The sequence below is a fragment of the Triplophysa dalaica genome, chromosome 5 (genome assembly GCF_015846415.1).
Source record: "Triplophysa dalaica isolate WHDGS20190420 chromosome 5, ASM1584641v1, whole genome shotgun sequence".
Taxonomy (NCBI): Eukaryota; Metazoa; Chordata; class Actinopteri; order Cypriniformes; family Nemacheilidae; genus Triplophysa; species Triplophysa dalaica.
Window position 1 is genome coordinate 2,493,554 of NC_079546.1, and position 27,856 is coordinate 2,521,409.

At 38.6% G+C, this 27,856-nt stretch overlaps 2 protein-coding genes across 2 annotated transcripts; both read left to right on the plus strand.

Annotated features, from left to right (window-relative positions):
• Positions 1–1,087: 1,087 nt before the first annotated feature.
• tmem209 (transmembrane protein 209) lies at positions 1,088–5,384 on the plus strand. The gene is made up of 15 exons (XM_056749375.1): positions 1,088–1,184; positions 1,589–1,747; positions 1,912–1,970; positions 2,047–2,178; positions 2,279–2,499; positions 2,579–2,783; positions 2,874–3,049; positions 3,133–3,204; positions 3,324–3,420; positions 3,540–3,665; positions 3,757–3,854; positions 3,952–4,066; positions 4,153–4,250; positions 4,330–4,403; positions 4,563–5,384. Exons 2-15 carry the CDS (start codon positions 1,611–1,613, stop codon positions 4,615–4,617), a joined length of 1,665 nt encoding a protein of 554 aa, XP_056605353.1. The 5' UTR covers positions 1,088–1,184; positions 1,589–1,610; the 3' UTR covers positions 4,618–5,384.
• A 146-nt stretch (positions 5,385–5,530) lies between these two features.
• Positions 5,531–27,691, plus strand: ahcyl2b (adenosylhomocysteinase like 2b). Its single transcript, XM_056749373.1, has 17 exons — positions 5,531–5,888; positions 19,833–19,941; positions 20,193–20,336; positions 20,782–20,882; positions 21,111–21,213; positions 21,316–21,410; positions 21,478–21,584; positions 21,949–22,065; positions 22,534–22,597; positions 23,142–23,230; positions 23,316–23,386; positions 23,504–23,598; positions 23,723–23,821; positions 24,102–24,170; positions 24,384–24,462; positions 25,387–25,507; positions 25,596–27,691. Exons 1-17 carry the CDS (start codon positions 5,601–5,603, stop codon positions 25,600–25,602), a joined length of 1,758 nt encoding a protein of 585 aa, XP_056605351.1. The 5' UTR covers positions 5,531–5,600; the 3' UTR covers positions 25,603–27,691.
• Positions 27,692–27,856: the final 165 nt, after the last annotated feature.

Consider the following 27,856-nt stretch of genomic DNA (forward strand, 5'->3'; position numbering starts at 1 on the left):
ATTCACATCGCCTTAGATAGCTTTACCAGTCGCGTGCATCCTTTCGGAGCTTTTAATGGGTTTTCATCCTCTAGGCGGTGATCCACAGTGTGTAGGCACCTTATCAGATTTCAAAGGGAGGTATTGGACAATGTCCTGTGAGATCACCTTTGGTACAGACTGAAACTATCTTTATCCTTGGGTCCTTTTCTCAAAGGAAGATGTTCTTTGCATTTATACTCTGAAAATCCCTTTTTAATGAAGACGGTACGTTCTCCCATCAGCGGTCTGACACTTAGACATAGAAATACACACTGTATTTATGGAGATGGTGGTCTAGTGGGTTAAACCACTGAGCTGGTAAATCAAAGGTTGCTGGTTCGATTCCAGCAGCCACCACCAATGTGTCCTTGAGCAAGATACTTTATTTACTCCATGTTGCTCCAGGGGGATTGTCCCTATAATAAGTGCACTGTAAGTAAGCGTCTGCCAAATGACTAAATGTAAATGTCTGTAAACTGACTTTCACATAGACAACAGCACAAAAAGTATAATTCATTTTTACACTTTAGAACTAACACAAAATGTTAACATCACGCATTGAGCGCTCTGGGCAAAAATACAGTTACTATTGTATTTTTGATGTGTTTTTCTATAAACACATTATCATATCTGTAGCATAGCTGATCAATGATGTGTCAGATCTTATTATAAGGGTGGAAAAATGCTTTGGGGATTGTTTTGCTGACCCCTGGTGCTTTGAAGAGGGTTTGCATCGATAAAAACATAAGATTTATATAAATAGATTAGTAACTACTTATCTGAGACCCACTTACATGCTAGACGTGAACATTCATAGTTTTTAAATCAAATAAATAAAACGAGGTGCACGCTGTCTTAACCTCACCCGCTGTTTACATGGAAAGGATGTCAAAATCTAATATTTATTATGAATATATTAACTATCAATAAATGAACTAAGTATCATCAATTATTAATATTTTAAATGCTTTAACCGATTTCGTTTAAACGATCTAATAAACTGATGTGTGAGGGTTTTACCTGCGGGCTTGCGCGGCATGAGAGACTTTTATTTTGAAAAGGGTTGTTTTATTTGCTGCCATGTTCACTGTTGATATTGGTAGTGTCGTTCTTCACACTACTGATTTTACCGCGTTAATGGAGTGCTAAAACAGATGAACCAGGTATCGTAATATTTTTATTGTGAATGTATACAAATTAGTTGCTTTCTGTATGAAAAAATATAATTTGTTTATTCACGTGGGCGCTGTTTCACTGTGCAGTTTGCTAGTGAAGTCTTTCGCACGTGCACGATTGTTCAATGCGTAACTTAAGTAAACATTAAAGATGGATGCATGCTTTATAATTTCAATTTATTGATAAAATATCACAATCGAAGTACATTTCAAAAAATGTAAATGGTTTACTATAACACAAAATTACTGCAATGCAGTTAAGTTTCTTATTCGCTTTGCTGCTAAAACATTTGGAGAGTAACGTTACATCAGTTTCTATCAATGAGTTCTATATTGCTGATGTTGTCTGATTGTTGTTTTATGAAAGTTGTGTGTACTTCTGTGTGTATAAGTTGGTAGAGGAACTGTGCAGATATGACACCCTCGATGGAAGGCATGCCCTCCCTTATCGAGAAGACCATGAAAATGCGGAGGGATGAACAGGCACGACAGGTGGTTCTGGCATGGGCTGTGCTTAATATTTCTCTGGCTGGAATGATCTACACTGAGATGTGAGTTTATACGTGTATTAGTTTTACTTCAAAGTTTCTGGACATTTAAATCTGTTGACCTGTCTAATGGTTTTAATTACAGTCCCAGCTGTGGGTCTTTCTCTGTAAATGTGTGATAAAGAAGTGTCCTGAACCAAAAGTAACTAAGTCACTTTGTATTTAAGGTCTGGACAGCTTCTTAGCAGACACTTCAACATAAACCATTGGTTGATCTGGTATATTGGTAAGTATGTTAAAGTGTGAAAGATGTTTTTTTTAGTTTGTTGCTTTTCCTCTAATTGTTTTCTTTTGTTGGACAGAGCTTGGCCTGGCCTCCCTGTTCAGCCTTAATGCACTTTTTGACTTCTGGAAGTACTTCAAATACACCATGGCCCCCTCCACGATCGCTGTCTCACCAGAGCAGCATCGACTTCTGGGGCTCTCAGTCTCAGGTAAGATAGCTGGCACCTTCAAAATCGCACATTTTACATTGTTTTAGACATATTTCATACATGCACATTTAACACAGCTCTGTTATTATTGTTTTAACAGGGATTCAGGCCTCTCCACCACAGAAACAAGAGAAGAAGGAAGCTCCGGTCTCGGTCCAATCCTCGCCTCTTCAGGGACAGAATGTTCTTAGTTTTAGTCCTGCAAGACCTTCCAGCACCAGTCCCAAGTTTCCCTCCAGCTGTATTTCTGGATACAGTCCCTCTTTGAGCAGCCCATCCTCAGCAGGGGGAACTTTTTCACCTTCCATGGCTTTTGGCAAGGTTTGTGTTTCACAAATTCCCCTAAAATGCTGCATTTTGCGCCTCCCATTGTCTCCATGTAGAATTTGTAAATCTGCAGGTGATGAACTACAGCCCATCTCCAAGCTCCTCTCCCTACCCAAGTAACGTCGGACCAGTGGAGGGCTCCAGTCTCCGTGCGCGATACCGCACGTCTCCGTCTGTCTTTAGTTCGCCTGGAGGTAAAGAGGATTACATTGATAATTTGAAGTCTTTGGAAAAGTTTCTACGTTTAGAAGAGGAGAAAAGTCATCGTAGTCAACTGGGTAAGAGTCATGCAAGGTAAAGATGTCGAGTCAAACTGTAGCAGTTCAACAGAAGAGTCCTAAGTCTTTAGAATTACTGATTCTTTTTAGGAAGTCCTGAGTCAACATCTCCAAGACACAGTCCAACCTTCTGGAACTACAGTCGTTCTGTGGGGGATTACGCACAGAGCCTGAGAAAATTTCAGTACCAGCCCGCCTGCCGTTCACAAGCCCCTTCTGCCCATAAAGACGAGACGGAGCTGGGATCCAAACAGGCTGCGGAAGAAGTGAGGATTCAATGAATACAATAGCACACATTTGGTGATGGTGATTGTGACTTAGAAGCTCAATAAAAATGTCCTTTTCCTAGGTGTGGGGAAGAATCACAACCAGCCGTGCAGTAACTGAAAGTATTGACAGCTGGACTGCTAAACTGAGAAACGTAATCATTTGATTTACTAATTTGAGATATTAATCCTACAAAATACCATGACACTGGCAGTCTGATTTTGATGTCAATGGATGTTCCACGTGGAATTTTATCTTATATATTTATTTCAGTGGATAAACGACACCATTCTGGTACATCTGGTGAAAGAGATCGACTCCATCAACAGTCAGCTGAGAAGAATGGGTTGTCCTGAGCTTCAGATTGGGGGTAAAAGTTTTTTCTCCCATATCCGAATCACAAATACTTTTATTAATTAATCAAAAAGGTATTTATCTGTATATGTTTAAGTTGCTCAATTACAACTTGATTGTTTTTTTTCCATGAAGAGGCCAGCATCAGCAGTCTCAAACAAGCGGCTGTGGTCAAAGCTTCTGCGATCCCCACCCTAAATGCCATTGTTCAATATTTGGACATCACTGCTAATCAAGAGTATCTTGTAGACAGAATCAAAGGTGAGCAGAATACAGGATTTTGTTTGCTATCTTCATTGGCTTCATAGATGCGATTTACTCTATATATTGTTCTCATTGTCTTGTCCTGCAGAATTGGCCCACAGCGGCTGCATGAGCTCTTTCCGCTGGAATGGAGGAGGAGATTTAAAAAACCGAAAATGGGACACTGATCTTCCAACAGACTCTGCTGTGAGTTTCATCGAAAACATGCATTTTTATTGTCTTATTATCAGTGTTTCGATGAGAACAAGAACCCTATAAATCACCATTTTCTGCACTGTTGTAGATTCTGATGCACTTGCTGTGTACATATCTCGACTCCAGACTCCCTCCACATCCTAAATATCCTGATGGGAAGACCTTTACATCACAACATTTTATACAGACACCAGATAAACCAGGTTAGCTCGAACACTGTTGCGTTAACTGTTTATATCTTTAACTCTGGAATTGAAAATTGAAAAATTGAAAATTGTCTTTCTTATAGACATGTCCAATGAGAATCTCTTCTGCATCCACCAAAGCAGCACAAACGCCCCTCATTATCAGCTTGTTTATCAAGGTCACATCTACAGCTTACCAAAGGTATTTTATATACTGTCCAACCAGAACTAAAGTGATGTAATGCTTTAAATAATGAGACTAATGCTTGATGTTTTCACAGGGCAGAAATAACTTGTTTCATACCATCCTCATGTTCCTCTTCATTATTAAAACTAAGGAGTCTGGCATGCTGGGGTGAGTGGAGATGTGCAATACGTATGATTTTAGTCAACGTTTCTCAGGCAACAGTAATTTCTGCTTTGGATCTTGTATTTTGTAAGATCATGATAATTATTTATAGTAATCTATGAAATGTTATTCTAATGTGAGTCTTTTCTCTATTTATGGTTACAGGAGAGTGAATCTTGGCCTATCAGGGGTGAACATACTTTGGATCTTTGGTGACTGAGATTGTGATGTTTAAACATGGCAAACAAGAGCCATATGAATTTCACTGCATTGAACTGTATGCCTTGCGACCTGAATGCACATACAAATGAAGCACAGAAAATGTTTTTAGCTGTACAAGAAGGTTTTAAATGGCTTGAAACCATGCCAAAACGGGTGTTGTTCCTCTGGATTTTGTACTCCATAGATTTTATATTTCGTTTGTCACACAAGCTTAATATCCAAAGTTCTTTTGATTTTGAATTGAATTTAGAACAATGTAGTTTTCTTACGCAATTTCATTAATCAGGTTATCTGGGGTTTGGATGGGCACAGCAGGATTTACTTGTACTGCCTTTTAATGTGAAAACAGTAAAACAATGGTTTCTTGCACTAAAAGAAAAAATATTACTTTCCTTTTTTCTTCTCCGCACAAGTACATGTAAGCCCCTGTTACACATTCACAACTATCCTTATAAAGGACAGAAAGCTGTTGTTTGAACACTGTTACTCCTAACGCCCTTCCCAAGGCATTTTATTTTATGTTGTTAGCATTTTGTATTGTGCCGGAAAGTAATCTTATAACCCTGGAATAAGCCTATGTCTTTGTATTTAAATGAATAAAGGCTTAAATTGTTCTTGAAAAAGGCTTGAAAATACAACATACTCATATGAACGCTATTGCATGGGGTAACCGTTAGATGGCAGTGATGTTCTTCTGGTCGATTTGGCTTTTTTGTCAGAATAATGATTCATTATTTTAAATAATAGTGTTAACAACTGTGCATTCATGGGCTTTTACAAGGCTTGTAGCTGAAAGAGGTAGAAACGAAATGTACATATATCGCGTGGCAAATGTAATATAATATTAATACCCTTATGTAATATTCTAGCTGCGAACTACATATCCCATGATGCTGTGCTCGCAGCGTCACTCAGCCGTGCGTATCCGTTCGCACGTCGCTTCTCTCCGTATTGGAAAAAAGCCCCGTGCGGATAGCAGCGATGTCAGTGCAGACTGTGGCAGCAAAAATGGCCGAGGTCGAATTAAAAGACGTGGCCGGTAAAGATCCTTCCCCCGCGATTTCCCCACTGACACCCAAGGTGGAGGAGAAGAAAAGCGAAAATAACTCTTCCACGTCGGCGGCCGCGGCGGGGGAGCCTAGCCCAGTGGTCGCCTCACCGAAGATGCCGCAGGTGTCCGCTATGAAGCGACCGGACCCGCAGCAAAACGGCGGTGAGGCGTTCGTCAACTGCGACGGCACAGTGGCCGAGGCACCGCGAATGAAAAAGGTAACGCCAACCGACGGAGAGCGATCCGTGAAATCCGCAACGGAGCTTGTTTTGTTCCTTGTGTCATTGTGCGGTGATTATTCTGGCCTAGCGAAAATCCACGAGGATTGTAACAGCTGTAAACTAATCGCCATGTATCACCCAACTATGAGAGGACGACATAACGGAAGGGTTTATCTTATCAATCATATATTCAGAAATTGTCATTTGTGCGCGTCCATGTGTTTGATTGAATGAGATCCGCAGTGCGCGTGTCGTGTCTGCGTGTCTGCGTTACGTCTTGCGCTTTGATTAGTAACGCTTCATATTAAAGTGATTTATTTATAAATTAAGCGACATCTCGTCTTACCTGGATCAACGTTGTTGGTTTGTTAGTACATACATGTTTGTTACTGATCTTTGTTGAAGTTATGTTGTTGTTATTATTAGAGTTAATCAAGTTGTTATGATCTGTCACGTAAGTGTACAACAGTGCCATTTAATTCAAGATTTATTTATAAAATGAAAATATGTAAACCTTTAAGTTGTTTGTTTGTGGGTTGTGAGGATCTGTTAGTAGACTTAGCAATACTACATGTTGGTTATGGATTTACTGTCTTTTTTTGTTCTTATTTTGTTTGGTTTAATATAAAAATGTTTGGCATCCACTAAAACGTGTCTTGATCTTGGAGTATGCCTGTATAATGTTATCAGTTAATGGATCCTCAGCATATGTTTTTAATATAAATATGAATATATCCTTCACCTTTTAGAAGGAAAAGGTTATTTTTGACAGGTTTGTCACAGGGCACTGATGCCAGTTAACAACAGTGGGGCAAGGCCACATCAACCTGTGGTTGTTTCTGTAATTGTTGTTGCTTTTTTATGTGTTATGTTTTCTTTGATAATGTTATGTGTCTGAAATAATTCTACAGAAATTCTGTTCTTCAGAATACAGATGATGTTATTTTTTCTGTAAAACAGCAAATACGAGATTTATGTGATCGTTTATGTTACTTTGTTAAAATCTAAGAATAACAGGTGAAACCGACTCTCACTTTAATATGGGTCATTAAGGATAAATCAGGTTGTGCCATCAGCTCAGAGCGAGACTCAATCTGAGCTGAGACCCTGACGCCTTTGATAGCCCTCCCTATCGAAATACTTTGTTGCCAAGTACAGATTAGGCTATGTGTGGGGAGTCTCTTGGCATTGCCCCTGATTTATCTGCCCTGTCCGATCTTCCATAGGACTTCGCACGGGCTGGGCTCAAAATGAATATCTCTATTGTTACATAATATCTTCATCTAAGCTGGCAAGGGCAAGATAGTCAAAGTTCAAGACAAAGACTTTGGAAGAGTGAAAATGCAGTTTGGCAAACTAATGGCTAATGCTTGTGGTACCTATGAAGTTTTGAATGAAACATGAAATAATGATTAATAGCAAGAGTGAGAGGAGACCTATTAGCCTCCATGGGACTTTTATGTGTTGTTAATATAAATCGTTGTGGCTAGTTTACCCAGAAAGGAAAATTCTGTGTACTTATTGTCACGTAAATCCAAACCAGTTTAGCCCACGCGTGGAAACTTTGGAACAAGCTCGGTCTGACTGTGCTTTTTTCCATGAAGTGAAAATAAATGACGAGAATCTTTGTTATGTCAATGCAGTTTCCATTTGTTAAGAAGAAAAATTTGGTAGGAATGAGCTGCTTATTGCAGATTTTGTCTGCTGTGTGTATCCACTGGCAGTGTTGGTCACATTATGACTCCAGACCTTTTCTGTGGACAGCGGCGGATGAATTTCGGATTATCTTATATTGGTTTGGCAATATCCCAAAAATTCTCTTAGCGCAGACACAATTACGACACTTAGCCGCTCTGACTTCACCGTCTTGATGCTTTCAGTGCAAATTCTTTTTTTAACTTTGACCTGACAACACAGAACATGCAGGTTAAATCTCTCTAGATTGTGTGTTATATCATGACTGACTTCTCAGGTGTTGATCATGCATGGTGGATGAGAGGATAGAGTATACGTGATTCTGGATGGATGCAGTTTGACATGCACAAGGTTTTTATGGCTCCGATTTGTTATTTTTAAGCACAGGCAAAAACTTTGCCCAAGTGGGATTTAGAGAATAGAAGGCGTGAGGTTGCTAATAGACATGTGTTCACACCATCATTCATCGTTTCTGTGGCAGCGTGGTGTTACTCTGGTGTAGATATGAGGTTTGTGCATGCTTTGCGCACTTGTGAGGTTAAGTCACTAAGTTACAGTTCCCAGGATGCTTATGGCTAACAGGCTTATGATGTGACCGCAAAGTTGTGGGGAAAGCCCTGTACATGATTTGAATGTATATTACAGGGCGAGATTGCTATTCATATTTTGTACTAGTCCGGGTAGTTTTTACATTAGTAATAGTGTCATACATAAAGGAAATTGTCGTTGTGAACTTGAACATCTTAAAATGTAAATTAAATACCATTAAGAGCCCCTCCATTTTCTTTTCCTATTTTTTTCAATAATCACTCTCAATACCGTAATAGCTTTTTTTGTCTCACAATATTGCACTAAAACAAGTCAGTGCAAAACATTCATTGGAAGGTGAAGTGTATTCTTAGATGCTTATTTATATACTCTATTTCCCTATCGAGTTGTGCTTTTTAATGGAAAATGGGCCTTGTGTTTATCATTTACAGCCTTGTTTTCAAAATGAGGTTTGAAGACCTCTGCTGTTGTGTTTGGTATAGTAAGTGTCTTTGGTTTTATTGGGCCATCACTGTTGAGAGACTGATATCTTTCTGATATTTCTGAAATGTGGTTCTCCGTTTGTCACAACTTATCGAGTTCCCATGACTTGCTGTGAACTGTGATGGCGTCCAGCTCCAGGGTGAGTTAGAGCTTATATGGCACCAATGTCTCTTTCATCCAGATCTAATACCCTGAACATATAGCATTCCAATAACGCTATAGTTTTCCTTTTTTAACGTTTGTTTTACTCCTCGGTTTACTCCTTTTTTCTCTTTTAGAGTAATTGGAGTGTTTTGCTTTGATGACAAGGTCAAGGAGACCTGGAGAGCACACTGTGATCTGGTCAGACTGTCTCTGTACAAAGTTCCCCCTTGCTCACGAGATGTTTTTCTGTTCGCGATTTGAGCTGTTGTAAAGGAAATATTTGTCACTATGGTGAGAAGTTTGATCACTACCCACATTCTTCAAAATATTGTTCTGTCTTGCGTGTTATTGCAGAAGAAAGTTAGACAGGTTGGGAATGTCATGAGAATGAGAAAATGAGTAAATTTTGAAGGGAACTTTTCCTTCATTAGAATGAAACGTGCTGTGGGCAATGGTGGTCTTGGAGACTTGATCTTACACCCAGGCATCTCGCTTCAGTGTCCTCACTATATATCTTTCTCTTGTTCATCTCTGTGACCGACTATCACTTTAAGGGGCATGACTCGGCTTCAGCTGTGCCTACGGCAGTGTTACCGCATCACAGCAGGGCTTATTCACCTGAAATCACCTGAGTCTCAAGTATCTTAATGACGCTACTAATGGATTGTGATCGGAGGCAAGGCAGAGATTGAGCCAGACAAACAAACACAAATGAGCCAGGTCGCTGCTTGTGTCAGGAGGATGTGGAGCGCTCACAGATTTGACTTGTCTTCTGTCTCCTAATCTTCTTTTTCTATAAAACATTGAGAGATTGTGGTCATGGTCAGCGTGCCGTATGTTGTGTCCATTTCTCCGGGAACCAGAAACTGAGTTTGGCTTTCACGTACTGTGGTTTGATAAGCATACAGTGTGCGATCTGTGACTTTTTCATGAGCTTAATCGTAGTTAAAAGGACCAAATTCGTTTCGCGGAGCCAGATGTTGTCAGACTGGCCGGGGTAATCTTGTGTGCTAACCTGTCAGTTATTTATTGCATTACTACCAGTTCTTAACTCAATATTACATTTTAAGCTCTGCGTGAGAGTGGTTGCAACACAAAATCCATTAAGAGCTTCATAATCCTGCGGTTTATGCATTTTCTCGTCGAATGGATTTGAATTTGCTGCGTTTTTGACCGAGTATGCATCAATTGCGCAAGCAGTACAAGTGAAAGATTAAACAGCCGGTTACTTGTTGGTCAGGAAAGTGCTACTGAATGAATGAACAACGGCTTTTCCATTGACAAAACTGGCCTTGCATTGATTTATTGCGCTGGCTGAACATTGACTAGATGATTTCTGATGGTGACGGATGCTGTGCTTGGGTACGAATGGGGCTCAGGTTTGTCACTTAAATGTGGTATGGACATGCATGTGAGATCCATGGTGAAGGAATGCATCCTAGACCCCTTCACCAGCCCCTCACAAAGAACCTTTATTGTGTAGAGAAACTGCAGCGTCACAGTGGGAAAGAAATGCTTCTCTCTTACATCCTTGATGTGAGATTGAAAAAGAAAACCAACCGCAGCTGTTGTAAAACATAGGCTGACCTTGATTTTTGTTGGTGTGGTTAGCCTCAAAATTCACAACAGTACTGTTGCGTTTTGACAGCATGAAATGTCATCTTTAATGTAAACCATTGTGTTTTTTGATCTAAACTTTGCACAATTATTTACATGTCAACCGTCTTTACATATATGACGGATACAGTACAAGATTTTATTTGACGACTAATGTAGACAAACAGTTTATGATCAGAAATGAGTTAAAGCTAAAACTTACCTATATGACACAGTTCAGTTTTCTGAATTATATGTTTTGGTCAGGAAAATATCTATTTGCAGCAGACGGTCCACAAAAGCCTGTAATTTTAATTTCTTAGCCTTCTTTGTAGTGGGTATATAATTTCTAAATTGTAGTGCATAATTTTTGTGGGTTAGGGCCCAGCCCAGTTTCTGTGTTTAATGCGTCTGGTCTGGTCACGGGATACTTTGAGGTCATTCTGTGTCAAAACTTAATTTTTGAAACTTCCCACAGCCAAATTTTTTTAACATTATTTTTTTCAGGATAAACAAGTACATAAATTATATTATAAATGATAATGACATCAGACGATCTCTACAGCTAAACATCGCGATGGATGATGACATCACCCTGCGGCATTAAAAAGTGAGGTGCATCTAGCCTTGAGCTGCAAAAAGACACATCTTCTTTATCCAGAGTGAACTGGGTAGTTATAAAATCAGTTGTGTGTCATCTGTACTGCGCGAGCTTCACAGTTATAAAGAGAGGAGCGTATTTATACCACGCAAGCTGTGCATCCCTTTTATATCCACAGTCAAGTCAGGTCAGTCTGATCGGTACATTGCAAGCTTAAATGCCCCTTAACCTTGTTCATACTTGTTTGAAACACGATTTGAAGCTTCCAGTCACATGACGAAAGTGAAACATTTGTTGAAATTAAGATGCCTGGTCAACATCGCCATGTCTGTCAGCCATCCCTATTAAGTTTGATACCAGAACATTGTGTAGCTTCATTGATTTAAATGGACCATTGAACCAGAATGAATCACTTCTGTGCTGAATTTGTGGCCAGATTGATTAGCTGATTGTTGATTTACTTTGGTTAGTTCTATTGAGTGTCACAGGGTGTGATGTCACACATAGATGTGCCGAGACAGAGTGCATCATGGGAAAAAGCCATTGCATTGAGATCTCTAGGCCCTCTTACTCTGCATATAGGCGAATGGCTGCTAATGCTAAACTTTGAAATTTGCTAAACCCTATAACACTTTGATTGCGTTTTAAATAGACCGGGTTAGCTGAAGCTAACAGCAGTTGCGTGAGGTCTTTTCTTTACGCCAGAGCGCTTGTCTGTGTCCATAAACCAGTGTAGCGGGGATTTTGCTCAAGGGTCTTTTTATGCGTTAACGCTTTTCTTGTGTCCTCCTGGTCCTATTGGTCTATTTCACACAGTCACTGAATTAGTTTCTTTCTTCTTCCACATCACTACTGATTGAAAGCATTCTTCCATTAAGAGAACAAGTTGTATTGAATGAATTTACAAAAATATAGGAATGATTGTGACTTTAATGTTGCAATCTGCAACTTTTGCCTCAAAATCACAATCTCAGTTTGAAACATAAAATGCAGGTTGTTTTACACACATTTACATTTATTTGTTTTACAGACCCTTAAGTTATATCCAAAGCGACTTACAAATGAGAGAGCATCAACCATACGTGCTTATCTTCAACATGCTTATTTTTTAGTGGGTTGAAATCGAATGACAAGCTACTTAATAGTAGTAAGAGTAATTTGCTTATTTTCAACCAACAAAGATATAGATTAAAGCTCTAAAACATAAGTGCATGCTAACATTAACTTGGATAAGTGATTTTCACTTTTGTCACTCTCCAGATCTGTGTTTTGTTGAACTCCCTGTAGTTGTATTTTGGATGTTTTTTTATTTTTGATGTTCTGCTGCTGTATTGGGCTTGTGAGGAGAGGAGTTGGGACCTTGTTAGTGTTTAAGAATGTTGTCTTGCTTTCAGACATTGAGCGTTGTATTTGGGCTCTTATGAATTAAGAATCAGGTACCGGCTTTTGTAATAAGATCCTTCTCATTTTGTATCTATTACTTTTTTTCTCAAACAGAGACCTAAAGTAACAGAACTGATTGACTTTCAGAAAAAATGATGATTATATAAAAGACTTCTTTAAAAGCCAAATTTATGTAAGTGGAGGCCTTAACCTATAGAGCTTTATGGCTTTGTTGAATATTGTTAAGTAATACCTCGTAGATGTGAAATACAGTTCATGGCACATTGTTTTCTGTACTTAATATTTCTGATATCTAACAAAAGCAGTATATATAATATAAGATTTGATTTGCTAATATGGAGTCCCACAAACCTTTTCATTTATGTGTATTATATGAGCTGTCATAATAAAGGTAATTGCCATTTTATGCTTTTTCATATCCTCCAAATACTGTTTTTATGTAAATCATTCTTAGATTCATTATAATATTGCAAAAAATAAGGTCTCACAACACTCTTCTTCCCATGTCAGACGTGGTTACTGATGCACGTCTTTAGGATATGTTTAACAGGATAAGTAGAATATCTACTACGGACATCTGTGTTTTTATTACACAAACTGTTTTCAGTTTACATGCATGAGTAAAATGTGATTTTTATGTTTTCTAGCTGGGGGACCTTTATTTATTTAATGCCTGTTGTTGGTTAAGAGAGCTGTCAATCGTGGCCTTATTTCTTCCTTACTCCCGTATTAATGCGTAAAAGATGTCAATAAGGTGTGGCATGTTTATGGTCAAATTTGTTACATTTTGTGAGCCATTTTGTTGTTTCGACAGATTCAGGGATAACATATAATAGGGATTGTACCGCTGAGAAACATAAGCCACATCACCATCGGCTTGCTCTCATAGCGGCGTGAAGGTGACCTGATTCTCACAGCAGTGAAAAACATCTGCTCATCATTATTCTTGGATCTTTAACATTCTAGTTTGTTGATAAAAAAGCATTATTGGCCTTGCTAGTAAAGACCACAACGCAGTGCTCTCTCATTTCTTCAGAATAAGCCCAGTCAGCGTGAAAAACACGTTGGGTATCTTAACCCAAATATGAAAAGACGAGAGAGAACATCGCACTCACTCTCTGTTTGTGCTTAGTCAGAAGAACACCATCTGGCACATAAATAGAGGCTTTTTATACCAGACTCTAGACAATGATCGTCACTGCCCGCAGATCAGGGACATTTCCAGACCGGGCTTGCAGGAACAGGTTCTGTCTAGTGGGAGAACACAAGAAGGATTGAATTTAAGTCCCAAGGATGGCATTTGTCGGCGGAGTGTGAGCCCTTCGAGTGGCCAACTTTTCTTTTGGTCATAATCTTACTTGTACGTTTGGTATTAATGAAGTGGAAAGATTCACATGTCTTGAATAGTCTTAATATGATGAAACCTTGAAGGGGATGTGCAACCGTGTTTCATGCATTCTGACTTCTTTATTATGTTAAACGTGCTGTCTTCATGCTTGGCATGGTCAACTGGTAAAAAACGTATTTCTACACTCGATACACTCCCCCAGCATTCATATAGGTTTCGGAAAGTTTTTCTCGAACATGAAAATCTGTTTCGTAACAACAACTGCATTTCTCCCATAAAAGCACGCCCACGCGTCAACCCGCCAAGGGTGCGTTCCCCAAAAGCATGTTCAGTCATTCCAGCATAGTTCAACGATTTAAGTATTTCCCAAAACCATCGTTCCAACGATCAATAGCATGCCGCATCGCAAAGTTGAATGGTTGGAATTACAGGTCTAGAACTGTGGTTAGAAGCATCGTTACTTATTATTATGACATGTAGACCTGCATGCATCAAGCTGTTTATCAAAGTAAGCAAGTATCACTCAATGCATTCCATATACAAATTCAATTTTACATTGTGAAATAAAAAATAGTATAACAAAATTAATACCTTAAATGCAATATGTTATAAACAGCAAGAATTTCACATTGATTAGATCTGGACGTATTTATTAGTAGACCGCTTTAATATTCTTGTATGGTTTCCAGCCATGTAACGGGAGAAAGAGCAACTGGTCAGATATATCTAGAAAAGCCAAAGTCCATTAGATGTCCTTATAGCTACTCCCATCTTTTGGATTGGCTTTTGTTTAACAGTACTGCCAAAGCTGGAACAGACACAATTAAGGCTGTCATGGACGCCCCCGAGTGGAAAAATTTGCATCAAAGTTCACCGCTCGAGTGATTTTCAACACTTCGTTGTTACAAAGGTCAAACTCCATGCCAAGGCCGGTGATATATTGGCCTTGTAAGAATAAAATTCTTACGTCTTTACTCATGGATACGTGGAAAAAGGAAGGAGTCAATTTTGAGAAAACTTAGTAAATAAATCCGTCAGGTATGTGACGTGTTTGACGGCTTACGGTTGAATGCACTTCGAGTCACAATGAGATGTGTCACCGGAGCCGGAAGTGTATTTACCTGTCACACCTTTATAATTTTCTCTTTCTTTTGTGCATTCCGATTACTTGGGTTAATAATAATAATAATTATAACTTAACAAATACAGCACACAATAAAAATAATAAAAGACATGATTTGTTTGCAAATCAACTCTTGTCAACACCGTTATAAACAGCAACAGTGCTTTTTCTTTGCTAAGACTCCTGTGAGAGAATCACTGAATCAGTTTCTTGTCCGTTGAATCAGACTCTCAGAGTATATTACATTATTTCACAGAATTGATTCTTTCTATAGCATGTGTTTCAAGGCTACATCAGTAAATGCAGCTTCTATGTAACACAAAACAAAATGACCTGTGTCTCTGTAGCGCATCTCTCCACAGAGAACTAATTTAATGATTCACTCAAGACATAACAGGACCTCGGCCTTCCTGACGATTTCCATCCTCGTGTAATGAAAAGTTCAGCATGTGAGTGAAAGCATTATGTTTTTTCTCCGGAGAGCTATAACTTAATAATTTATTTGCTTTTTAACACTCAAGCTCCTTTGCTTTTGTGTGCTCAGAGGCGCTTGCTTTCATCTCGGGGAGGATATAGACACGGCTAGCTTTTTCCACCATTAGGGAGAGTAAATGATGTGAGATTGGTCTGTTTTTTTATTCATTTTGTCTAAACGTGAAATTCAGAGCGCAGGTGTCTCTCTGTCCTCTGGAGGCCACGTTTTTTCCCTCCTGTGTTTTTAAACTCACCTGCCACAAACCATCTATAATGTTAGTGTCTCATGTACAGTTTCTGACCTCCCACTATCATGTCTTGTGAAATTTCCAAGTGTCCTTGTTTATTGTTTCTGAGCTTGGTGTGACGTCGGGACCTTTTTGTGCCCTTGCACTCACTGGCTGTATTCCAAAAGTCTCCACTAGTTTTTAATTTAAGATTAAACTTGAATTTTCCTTAATAAATCACTATTTAAGATCCAACTTGCAACGCATCATTGAATGCCCTGCCACCATTACACTAGTTAGATTACTGACTTCTTTCCAAAACGGCATAGATAAGAAATCCCCCTGGCACACCGCTATGGCTTTCATCATCTAAAAGAGTCAAGGATGAGTCGTCTTCTATTTTGGCTCTCCAGCCAGACTTTATCAGCACTGGAAACCATCAATACGTCTAGCTTTGCATTCATTATTCATCTCTCATTTGCTTTAAAATTAGCTCACATCTATAATGTATAGAGCAGTAAGACGATGCCAGTCTGAAAGATATGACACATGATCGCTGTACATGATTCAGCATTTTAACAAATGACTGCTGAAGTCATCAACACCCTCAGCGTTGGCTGTGTTTGTGGCTGTGTTTGCATTCACAACACGGACGCGTTCACCTTGCAAAACGTGCTGAAACTGGACTGAACGCTAGAACATCCATTCACAAGAAAATGTGAGCGTTCATCATGTGAGCTCTCACGCTGCGAGTGTCCCAACTGCCTCGCTCTATCTCCTGTTATTTTTCTCTCTTACGTAAGTCATCTTTTTTCGTGGAAGCAGTGCTCATGTGGCCTGGTTCTCTGTTATGCCTTTGTGCCATTCTCAGAAATGGAGCTTTTGGCCGTTCTGTTTAATTCAGAAATCCATTTTTTTGACCTCTGGAAGATTACAAAACCCCTGTTCTCTTTTGGCACAATGTTCAGTGTAGTGCAAGTGAGCATAAGGCAAATTTGTGCAATTTTAAGTTGTATTGCTTGTCTTTTCCTTTTAGGTTTTATGTCTTTGTGAAATAACAGATGAACGGGTCAGTTAATATTGATATGGGATCATTTCTATAATGGCACGGAAAGGTAATGTAAATGTAAGTGTGTCAATTCAAGAGAGTAAATATGTTATGAAATATTTTTATCTTTTTACATCAAACTATTTCGGAGGAATGATCCAGTTGGACTCACACAAGGACGTTTTTTACTCTATCATCGTTTCATTTTATCATTTTGAGACATTGCGGCATTATAAAATATTAGTTTGTGAGCTTTATTATTTTGAAATAAAATTGTTTGCACATTTTGCTTGTTCAAGATCAGAAGTTAATAACAGTCAAACTAAGGAGTGAGCCATAAAGTTGAAAGTAAAGAACTGTCAAATCTAGGAGTCTCTCGGGTAAATCTGATCCGTTCCTTCCTGATCATATATTCTGAGAGCTGAGACACAAAGGGTTCTTTGTCAGGGCCATTGGTGTGTGTTGTATTGTATGTTTCCATGGCATGTTTAATTATCTTAAGCTTTTGAGACAATAATCACCTCATAAACCCACCGGCTCCGAAAGCCTTCATAAACACACCTTAACAGGGGCTTAGCAGTTAACAATTAATAAAGATGGACAAAAACACAACAAAGGGAAACAGTCCGGCATTGTGCTACTGAACACGTGTATAAAGGGTATAAGTGTCCAGTGACGATCCATTTCTGCATTTCTCTCCGCAAATCTGATTCTGCGTTGAAGAAGAACCCTCGGTTAAGAAGGAAAGAGGGTGGGCTTCAGCCCATGGCTGTTGAGATGCTCTCCAGGCTGTTCTGGGGTCAGTAAGCTCAACCTTCTGGAATGAAAATAGAGTCTGTGACATCTGTGTGTTCAGTGTTCATCTGCCAGGGAAGAGATGACCTCCTATGGTGGTAGATTTTGACCGCAGGTGCAAATTTATTGTGAGATAGATGCACATCTGTTTTATTTAGCTAAACGTAAAGGAAAGAAAAAAGAGAGAACTTTTTTATTGTCACGGTCAAACTAAAAGCTTATATTTTAAAAACTTATTTCCAAAAATCTCACTTTATAGGAAATGTATATACATTTTTCAAAAATTAAGCACCATGCTGTCATTCAAATATTTTTATGTGTTGAATATTTGCAAAACCCACAGACATACATGAAGGGTGACCGATAACAAAATTACTGACAAAATAAAAGTCAAGGTTTAGTCCGACAGTGACATTGTTTTTATGGTACCAAATGAAGAATTAATATGTATTCTGGAAAAATATATACAGTTTGCCTGTGTTTTGATTCTCATTTAGAGTCTTGTCAACATGTTAACATGTTATATTATGTTTTCTTTGTATTTAAAGGTTGTTTGTTTGATGCTTAGTTACTGTTCAAGGTTACTATTGACGTTGTTTATGGGTTAGGAGTATGCTGCCTATCTAGGGAGTCAAATGCATAGCCACTTTGTGAACCCAACATGGTACAAGATTCTGTGCATTTCCTCCCCAAGATTTATTTTGAAGTTTTTTAGTTCCTTTAGTGCCTGTCAATAAGAGATAAGGAGCCAGAGTGAAGTTCATGTAGTTTATGTGTGTTTTTTCTGTCTTATCTAAGGCGCTATTGTTACGAAACCTCAATGAGTGACGGTCACATTAAAGTGCTTCTGGCTGAATGCACAGCGACACGCTGGTGTGATTCAAGGTCTCTTTCAGGCTGTGCAGTTTGACTGTGTGCTCCATCCTTCCTGGAAACGGCACGTTGGCACACTCTATAGTCTCATCATAAAGATGAATCGCTACGATCACTTAATAAAATATATTCAAGCAGTATTATGTAAGAATCTTGCATTAAAAGTCTCTTGATGGAGAGGGGGATTGAAGGCCTGGTGTTGACTCAGATGATGACGTGGGGGATGAATGCACCATGCCGTAATCCTCTCATGGTTAACACAACTCTTTCCTCACCGCCGGGAACAGCTGCCCATCCATTAATAGAAACAGCAGTTTACGCACATGTCTGCGGTAGCTTCACGATGAGCTCTCGATGGTTTTCACTGCTGTGTGAGACCAGTAGTTCACTTTCAAAATGAAAATTGTCATAATTCACTCACCTTCTTGTCCTTTCAAACCTGAGTCACGTTCTTTCTTCTGCAAAACACAAAAGAAGATATTTTGAAGAATGTTGCCATTCACATGCATTGGTTACAATAGAAGTGAATTGGGGGCTGTGCTGTTCTGTTACCAACATTCTTCAAAATATATTTTTGTGTTCTGCAGAAGAAAGAAAGTCATACAAGTTTGATATGATGAAAGAACTTTCATTTTGAAGGTGAACTACTCTTTTAAAGATAATGTATGGCTAGTTGTGCAGTTTATTTATTATAATGCAGTTTTCATAGTAATCCTGTGGGACTGATCCTTAAAATGTTGTTTTCTCTTCTCAGTAACTGGGAAGGCTGTGTTTCCATATTCTGTGTACTATTAAGTTCCATGTTTTATTGGTCTCACATGCAGAACGACATGTAGATATTTTGTTTCAGTACTTAAATTTGTAAGACCACCTCCCAATGTAAGGTTAGCTGCCCTAAACTAAAAGTACTTACAAGAAAAACTTAATTAGCACTTATTTTTTGTATTCATATGCCCAATAAAAGCGATTCACTTGCAGTTCTTATAGAAAAATATGTTTTAATAGTTGAATGTTACGCCTGATTCATTTAAGATATTAGTTATTTTTCTAATAAATGACAATATAATTTTAGACAGATTCCTAAAATATTTGTTTTTATTGTATTATGACAGGTGGTCTGATAAATGTTTTAAGCTCTGTATAGTATTTTCTGTGTATATTCTGAATTATGTGTATACTTTGTCTTGTGTACTTTTTGTATATTATTGGATGTTGTGAATTTGATGTATGTATACAGATTTTCATGCATCATTACACTTCTGTTTAGTATGACACTCTCCCCACATTTTATGATAAAAATCTACAGATGAGAAATAAAGATAAAAGTTAAAAAGATATCAAACAACATAAAATGAGATTTTGAACAATAAGATTAAGATAAGATTTATCTAAAGAATTTACGACACAATAAAAAGATAAGATCAGGAGAAAGAAGTTTGTCCAAAATAAGGATAATTAAAATGTGCAGCATATGAATTGTGAATATTGTGCGGTTTGTGAAGGTCAATGGTTATTTTTACACTTTGTGTATTGTTCTAACTTTTTAATCTTTCTCTTTTTCTTCCTCATCTTGCTTGACAGATCCAGTTTGCAGATCAGAAGCAGGAGTTCAACAAACGTCCTACTAAGATCAGCCGCAGATCTCTGTCTCGCTCCATCTCTCAGTCCTCTACAGACAGTTACAGCTCAGGTACGGTCCCCCACATCAGCAGGTGCATATGCAGACAGTCACATAAATGAACAAACATGAGTCGACTGGGCTTGCTATGACCCAAAATAGTATAATATGAATTGGTTTGAAAGCTCACATCATGTGAACAAACAAAGGCTCTGGTCGGTCTTTTTAAGAGGATTATTGATAGATTTGAGAAGGGAATCCGCATTTCTGTACTGCTCGCACACAGGCATATATACTTATCTTATTTGTATTTTCAACTCCAGCTGCCTCATACACTGACAGCTCGGATGATGAAACGTCTCCACGTGAAAAGCAGCAGAAGAACTCCAAGGGCAGTGGCGACTTCTGCATCAAGAACATCAAACAGGCCGATTTCGGACGCAGAGAGATCGAGATCGCCGAACAGGGTGAGAAGGGCCGAGTGGTTAACACTGGCTGTAACCTTTCACGAGCGCATCGTGTCTTCCGCAGGCCCGTCGACATATTAATCCATTGGTGTTAATGTGTGAAGGTGTCTGTGAGAGAATTTAATGCTCTTCCTGTGCTGCCGAGAGGCCATATGTTCAGCGTTCACTGTGAGACAGCAGGACGGCCCCTCCCCTGCCTCATAACCACATAGCCAAATACACACACACTGCCTGCTCATATGCCGAGCTGTTAGAAGGTTTATGATAGATACATCACCTGTTTCATAAGTATTTGTATCACCCGATAACTCGTCTACATTTGTAATAACATTTGGTCAAACACTTTTTGTGACACCCACAATTCACAATCCATAGAGTTGATCTGAAAGGGTTTTATTCAATATCATGTGTTAATGATGTTGATGTTTGCATGTTCTCCGCATAGAGATGCCTGCCCTCATGGCGCTGAGGAAGAGAGCTCAGGGAGAAAAGCCATTGGCTGGAGCCAAAATTGTGGGTTGCACTCACATCACTGCTCAGACCGCTGTGAGTAACCTGTACACAGACAAATACAAACATATTCTTGCGAAGCTCTTTTGTCATCCTGTGTGCTGTAAAATGAAGAACAATAAACTAAACCCAGAATGGGGAGCTCTGGTATTGTTGGACCGAAGTCCTGCAGCTCCAACCCAAATCAAGCCTGAAAATTCTAACCAAAGTGTGCAGGATTCCTGACATCTATCTGTGCATATTCACATTAGTTTGTGTTTGTAGGTGCTGATGGAGACCTTGTCTGCTCTGGGCGCTCAGTGCAGGTGGGCCGCATGCAACATCTACTCCACCCAAAATGAAGTTGCAGCCGCCCTGGCTGAGGGAGGTATATCTCTTTCCCATCTCCTCTTTACGTTCTTTCATGCTTGTGTATCATCTCTTTATGTTCTCGTCTCGCCTGATGAACATCTGATTCCTTCACTCACAGGTTTCTCAGTGTTTGCCTGGAAGGGCGAGTCGGAGGATGATTTCTGGTGGTGTATCGATCGCTGTGTTAACGTGGAAGGCTGGCAGCCCAACATGGTACCAAAACAGCCTGTTTTGTAAACGCCCTTTAAAAATGTTCGGTGTATTAACTTTTATCTTGTAGATTTTAGATGATGGAGGGGATTTGACCCACTGGATTTATAAGAAATATCCCAACATGTTCAAGAAGATCAAGGGTATCGTGGAGGAGAGCGTGACTGGAGTTCACAGGTGAGAAAGGAAAATTGCATCATGGCCGAACATTTAGACATCTTTCGATACTTTTTTTGCATTCTCTAGATGAAATATATTGAAAATATAGAATTATATGCATTTAATGAGGATTTGAGGAAAGCTAAGAGTTTTAGTGGCTAGGCAGAAATCATTTGGTGCGGTCACAGATGTGAGTGTACCGCCATCTAGTGGTGACAAGCGGAATTAAAACGTGAACAAGTAAATGTGTTAATACAAATTGATCATTTATTTCTTTTTTGGATGATTAATTCTTCAGAATTACAAATGTTACAGTTTAACATGTGTTTTGTTGAATACAGGTGCATTTCTTCTAAGCTTTCAAAACAATTTGTCTTTCCAGGTTATACCAACTCTCAAAGGCTGGCAAACTGTGCGTTCCCGCAATGAACGTTAATGACTCTGTGACAAAGCAGAAATTTGACAACCTGTACTGCTGCCGGGAGTCCATCTTGGATGGGTACGTCTTTCATAATGGCTTTGTCCTGAAAAGTCCATCTGAAAACTGTACAGCCTAAATAGTTTTTCCATCAGCAATCAATACGGTTGATGGACTGTTAAGTATATCTTTACAGATCAGTGGGTTTTGAATGATGGTTTATAGCAGTGCTACAATTCTGACAGGACGGCAGAAAAACACAATGCTGAAACCGAAAACAGAATGCGGTTAACCATATAAGATGACAAAACATGAAACCACCCAGACATCTGTTTATGACAAATCTCTATTCTGCCTCTTCAGTCCGTGTCACGATGAAGACTTTTGTTCTTTGAGCATTTGCAGTTTTAATTTAACTGTTTGATAGCCAGAATTGGGATGTTTCCTAGTGTTGACGCACTCAAACAAATGATGTAAACTAAACATTTTTATAAACAAGTATACACCCGATTGTTTTTTTTTTTAACTGAACATGTTTGTGTATTTCAGTTTAAAGAGGACCACAGATGTGATGTTTGGTGGGAAGCAGGTGGTCGTGTGTGGATATGGAGAGGTGAGAATATTAGCTGGCGAATGTTGCCGGATAAGAAAGCAATATTTTGTTTTTTTATATCCATAAACTAAAATTGGTTAACTTTGACCTGTGTTGCATAACTAGCCAGTATTGTTGACAATGAAGTCTAACAATAATTCACACTTGAGTAATTGATAAACGTCAGTAGCCATTTAAATGGAGATGAGCTTGTAGAGTTTAAATACATCCTCATTTAACCTATTAAAGTTGAGAAGTTAGCAATAATGTACATGTTTTCATTATCCCGTTTTAGTCTATTTGTCATTCTACTCTTTAGTTGCATTTCTGTTTGTGTGAAACTGTCAATCACTCTTAAACACGCCTCCATGCTGTATTGGTGTTTTTGGAGATGTACTATAAATGTCCACTAGGGGACAGTGTTCTTCAGGAATACCCATGGACAAATTTTATATATTCTTTTTACAAATTTCTTGTTTGTATTATGTGTGTGCTTCATACATTTGTGTTTTCTACAGTGTGTTTATTCTTTGTGGCTTTTTCCTGTGCCTACTTGTGTTGTTAGGTTGGAAAAGGCTGCTCTGCTGCTCTTAAAGCGATGGGCTCCATTGTTTATGTCACCGAGATTGACCCCATCTGTGCTCTTCAGGCCTGGTGAGCATGTGATTTCTGTCTCTATCTGAAGTCTCAGCTTGTCTTCAGAAAGACTTTAGTCCTTTAAATATATGTTATCATGCAGCATGGACGGCTTCAGGCTGGTCAAACTCAATGAGGTCATCCGACAGGTCGATATCATCATTACCTGCACAGGTCAATGTTAAACACCTCTCATCTTTTAAAACTTTATCAATTTGTCATTTGACTAAAAATAGAAGCTTTCTAGAAGGTAAGGTGGAGAGTTTCTCATTTTGCATGTGGTGTCCCTAGGTAACAAAAACGTGGTGGTTCGAGAGTACATGGACCGTATGAAGAACGGTTGTATTGTGTGCAACATGGGCCACTCCAACACCGAGATTGATGTGGTAAGGGAATGTCATTACCCAGGTGTCCTTTTTATGTGCGCTTACTAAATTCACATGTGCAACTGTAAATGTACGTTTTTAATATATTAAAAGTAAGTATATAATTTATCGCATAATGTTTCAGGCCAGTCTGAGGACCCCTGAGCTGACCTGGGAACGGGTGAGGTCACAGGTGGATCATGTGATCTGGCCGGACGGAAAGCGAATAGTATTACTGGCAGAGGTTAGAAATGACTTGTTGTTTTCAAATAATATATTGTTTGGTTATGTTTTTTAAAATGGATATTTAGGATTTTAACGTTTGTGTAGTAGAAACAACATAACAGTAATCACGGTTATTAATGTCACAGTTACCGTCAATACCGGCACCCTTAATTGAAAGTTGCTTTGAATATAACATTTTGTTAAATGGAGAAAAAACAACTTAACTCCCGTCCTGTGCATTTGTGTCTCTTTTGAAAAGTGAACTGTCTGACGTTGTCTGATTAAATATTTATCTCCAGGGTCGTCTTCTAAATCTGAGCTGCTCCACCGTTCCTACCTTTGTTCTCTCCATCACTGCAACTACCCAGGTGAGCAAAGTATAAAAAATACAATTAAGGGGCTTTATTATGATAGTAATTCAATAGACATGAGCTCTTGTGTTGGTTTGGCTTTATGGTTGTATCAGTGACCGGGTTGCTTTCTTGGTTGCTGAGCGAGTGTGTATAAACTCCTGGCACTTTGTGTGTGAGTCACAGCCTCGCTGTTGTCATGGTGACTGACTTCTTGCTCTTGTCCCCCAGGCTCTGGCTCTGATAGAGTTGTATAACGCTCCTGAAGCCCGCTACAAACAGGACGTTTACCTGCTGCCCAAGAAAATGGGTATGATTTACTTTAATAAGTGCATCCACGAGCATCACATGCCATATACACAATCTGAAGTTCTCAATTTTTGTGAAATACTATCGAAAAATTATATTAAATTAACTAAACAATTGGTGAAATTGTTGTGTGCCATGCAAGGATGTTTTTAAGAGACAGATTCAGTGTTTTCTGCTGCTCATGTTGTATAGAGTTTTACTATGTGGGTTGCTGCATAGACCCTGAGGAGCACGAGACGGCTGAAAATAGGTCATGCTCTCACAAACGGCTGCCGCTTCTCACTGCTGACTCCACAGCTCTGTCATTTCTCTCTGTTCCTCCCAATCTATCTCACTTGCCTTCTGTCTTTCCTTCTGTAGCTCTTCACATTTTCTAATAAACAGGGCAGCACAATATATATCCATTTTCTTAATATATGAGCTAATACGCAATGGATTGGAATAAGGTTGTTTTGTACTGCACCAGTAAAACATGGTTGTTCAGTTTTAGTTGTAATGCTGTCTTTTTAACACAAATGATGTGCATGCGTGTTGGTTTTAAGATATTTGGTAAATATATTTGAATGTAAAATAAATTATAAATTCGAAGCATTATCAAATTGCAAATCAATGTTTTTTTATATATATTACGTAGCCGTTTTTGCAAACCTGTATGTAACTAACACTGACATTATTTCCAATAAATGAAAGACGCCACTAGGGAGCTTTTAAGAGTCAATTGAAAGATAGAAGGTTTGGAAAATTTCACGTAAATAAACATTTTGACTTAAGATAGATTTTTTAATTTACACATTTTTTTTTTTTACAAAACTCAAGTAAAATTTTGACTTTGAAATTTAGTGTAAAAGGTCAAACACAAGATGCTCTATAATGCTCAACAAATTTGATCAAGTTTGCAAAGATTAATACGGTGTTGTATGTGCAGATGAATATGTGGCCAGCCTTCATCTCCCCACATTCGATGCACACTTGACTGAACTGAGCGATGAACAGGCCAAATATCTCGGCTTGAACAAAAATGGACCCTTCAAGCCAAACTACTACAGGTCAGACAGATATACGAATTGAAAAACATACTTAAGGTCACGGTTTGTAATATTATGTTTAAAAACTGCTTGTATTGTTTTATTTTAGGTACTAAACGAAATCACAGATGGGAAACGAAGACTGCACGAAAAAAAATACCAAGACTCCATAATCCATACAGACGAAGGCGAGACAGCTGTATTACAGTCTGCCTGTGAAAGGGAAATCTCCAAGCTGATTGGTTAAAGGGGAGAAGGGCGTGGCTAATAAGTGCTACGGCAGTGTTTATTTATTTTACGCTAGAATAACATAGCTAACCTTTTAATGAGCTGCTACTGCCAGTGGTGCAACCTAGTCACATTTCCGTGGAGATTTCACCGTTTCATCTTTTCTTAGCTTCATGTGTCAGTTGTACGTAATCCATTTAGAAATCTTTTATTGTTTAACTCTTATTAAGCTGTGGCAAAAAAGTAAACTTAAGAAATTGTGCGATCATACCTGATCATTTAGTCACGGACATGTCACGTGTCCTGTGTTTTTTCTATGTATGATTTTCTTCTTTTGTATGAAATGAGGGCGAGAGAATGGGCGTAGCCATTTTTCTTTTAGTTGATCACACTATTCAAATCATTTTGTTGAAAATGTTTATTTTTTAAACCTGCATTCATTTTTACACATTTTAACGCTCTCGATTCTAAATAAAAGCTGTTGAAATGTTACTGGATTGTGAACGATTCGGGGGCGGGGCTTATCCCCAGCGTTCCCTCGGACTGGAAGATAACCACCTCATTGGCATCGGCATCTAACATATTTTTCCACGCTCTTGTTTTCATGTGCAAAAACAAATCCAGTATTTACGTTTGAGAGAAAACTGCTCAAACTATGCGCTTTTCCAAGAATTGACTGTCTCGATCTGTCCACATTACTGCTGAAAGTCATCAGGCTGTAATCACAGGGGTGTATATTAAGATATTTGTACAAAATGATTTTTTTATCTTCTGTCGTTCACGTTTGTTCTTATGAGCTCATCGTCTATCATTATAAGAGATAAGCAATTACATGTTCTATTCTACTGTAGTGTAAAATTAAATTGAATGAATCCCTTGTTTTATATACTGTGAAGTAGAGCTTATGTCAATGAAATACCAAATGTACAGTTAATCCGGTACTAAGTTCCTTTCCAGGTTATTAAATGAGGCCAAGAACAACTTCTGTACTCATTTCAGAGGTTAGAAGGAAAGATCTTGAAGTAAGCGCTTTGGTTTTGCTGCCTTTGTGACTGGGATATTCAAATCTAATAAAATTGGGACCTTTATTTTACTATATTTTTAAAGATCTTTATGACAGATATTTATCTCTTTTGCTGTGTTTGTCATAAAGAGAATCGAATTCATCAGTTTTCTGTTAAATGTGGCATCACTTTCCTTTCCGGTCTGTTTCTCACCTAGATCTCACTCTGTGTCACGGTTCACCAGAGCCAAATACTGGGTAGATTTTCCACCTGCATCTCTATTTTGGGAACGCACAATTAACTATTTACCTGCGGATTGCTTATTTCCACTTTGCAGAACCCTAAAGGCATATAACAGTGTAAGATCTTGTCATAAGACTGCCTGATCTTCAGAAAATTCATCTTTGCTTTTTCAAACACAAATCGAATTAAATGCATTGTCCTATTACATTGTTAGTCTGTGATGCTCTTATTTTGTTATGTGTCCAGTCGACTATTAGTATTAAAAATATGAGCCCCACGAAAGCCCTATTGTCACTTTCTCAGTCTGTCTTTATCTGCTTACCACGCAGTCCTTGGTCTGAAGCACATCTGTCGTGTACGTCTTGTTAAAGTGTTAAACCCATTGTCTTAATTTTTTTTAAATACTTGTCTGCAGGGTTATATGTGTGTGTGTGTGTGTTAGAGTTTTTAAAGAGGCTCACATGGTCAAAGAATGATATCTCCAGAGGCCAGGGCTTCGTCTCTGTGTCACGACTCATCAGTCTGTGCATCTCTGCAAGTTTTGTCACTACCAGCACCTCTTCTAGAGAATGAGCGTTGACCTAGGAATCAAAACAACTGTATTTATTGTAAGTCTTCACTACGAATACAAAAGTCTCTTGAGTTGTCAAATATGTTTAAATATTGCAAGTGATGGTAGATGAGCAATAATCTGTAATCTTGAAGTACAAATAAAAACAAGAAAAGTGAAGCTTTTGATTTTTCAGGTATTGTTTTCTATCATAGATTGAAATCAGGCTGTTTATAAATGAATCTTCTTCAAGAGACACAATGACATGGTAAATGCACAAGAGTTAGTCCAATTGTTACTGTTGTGCTTTTCAATTGTGGCAGAAGCTTTTGCTGTTCTACTGTT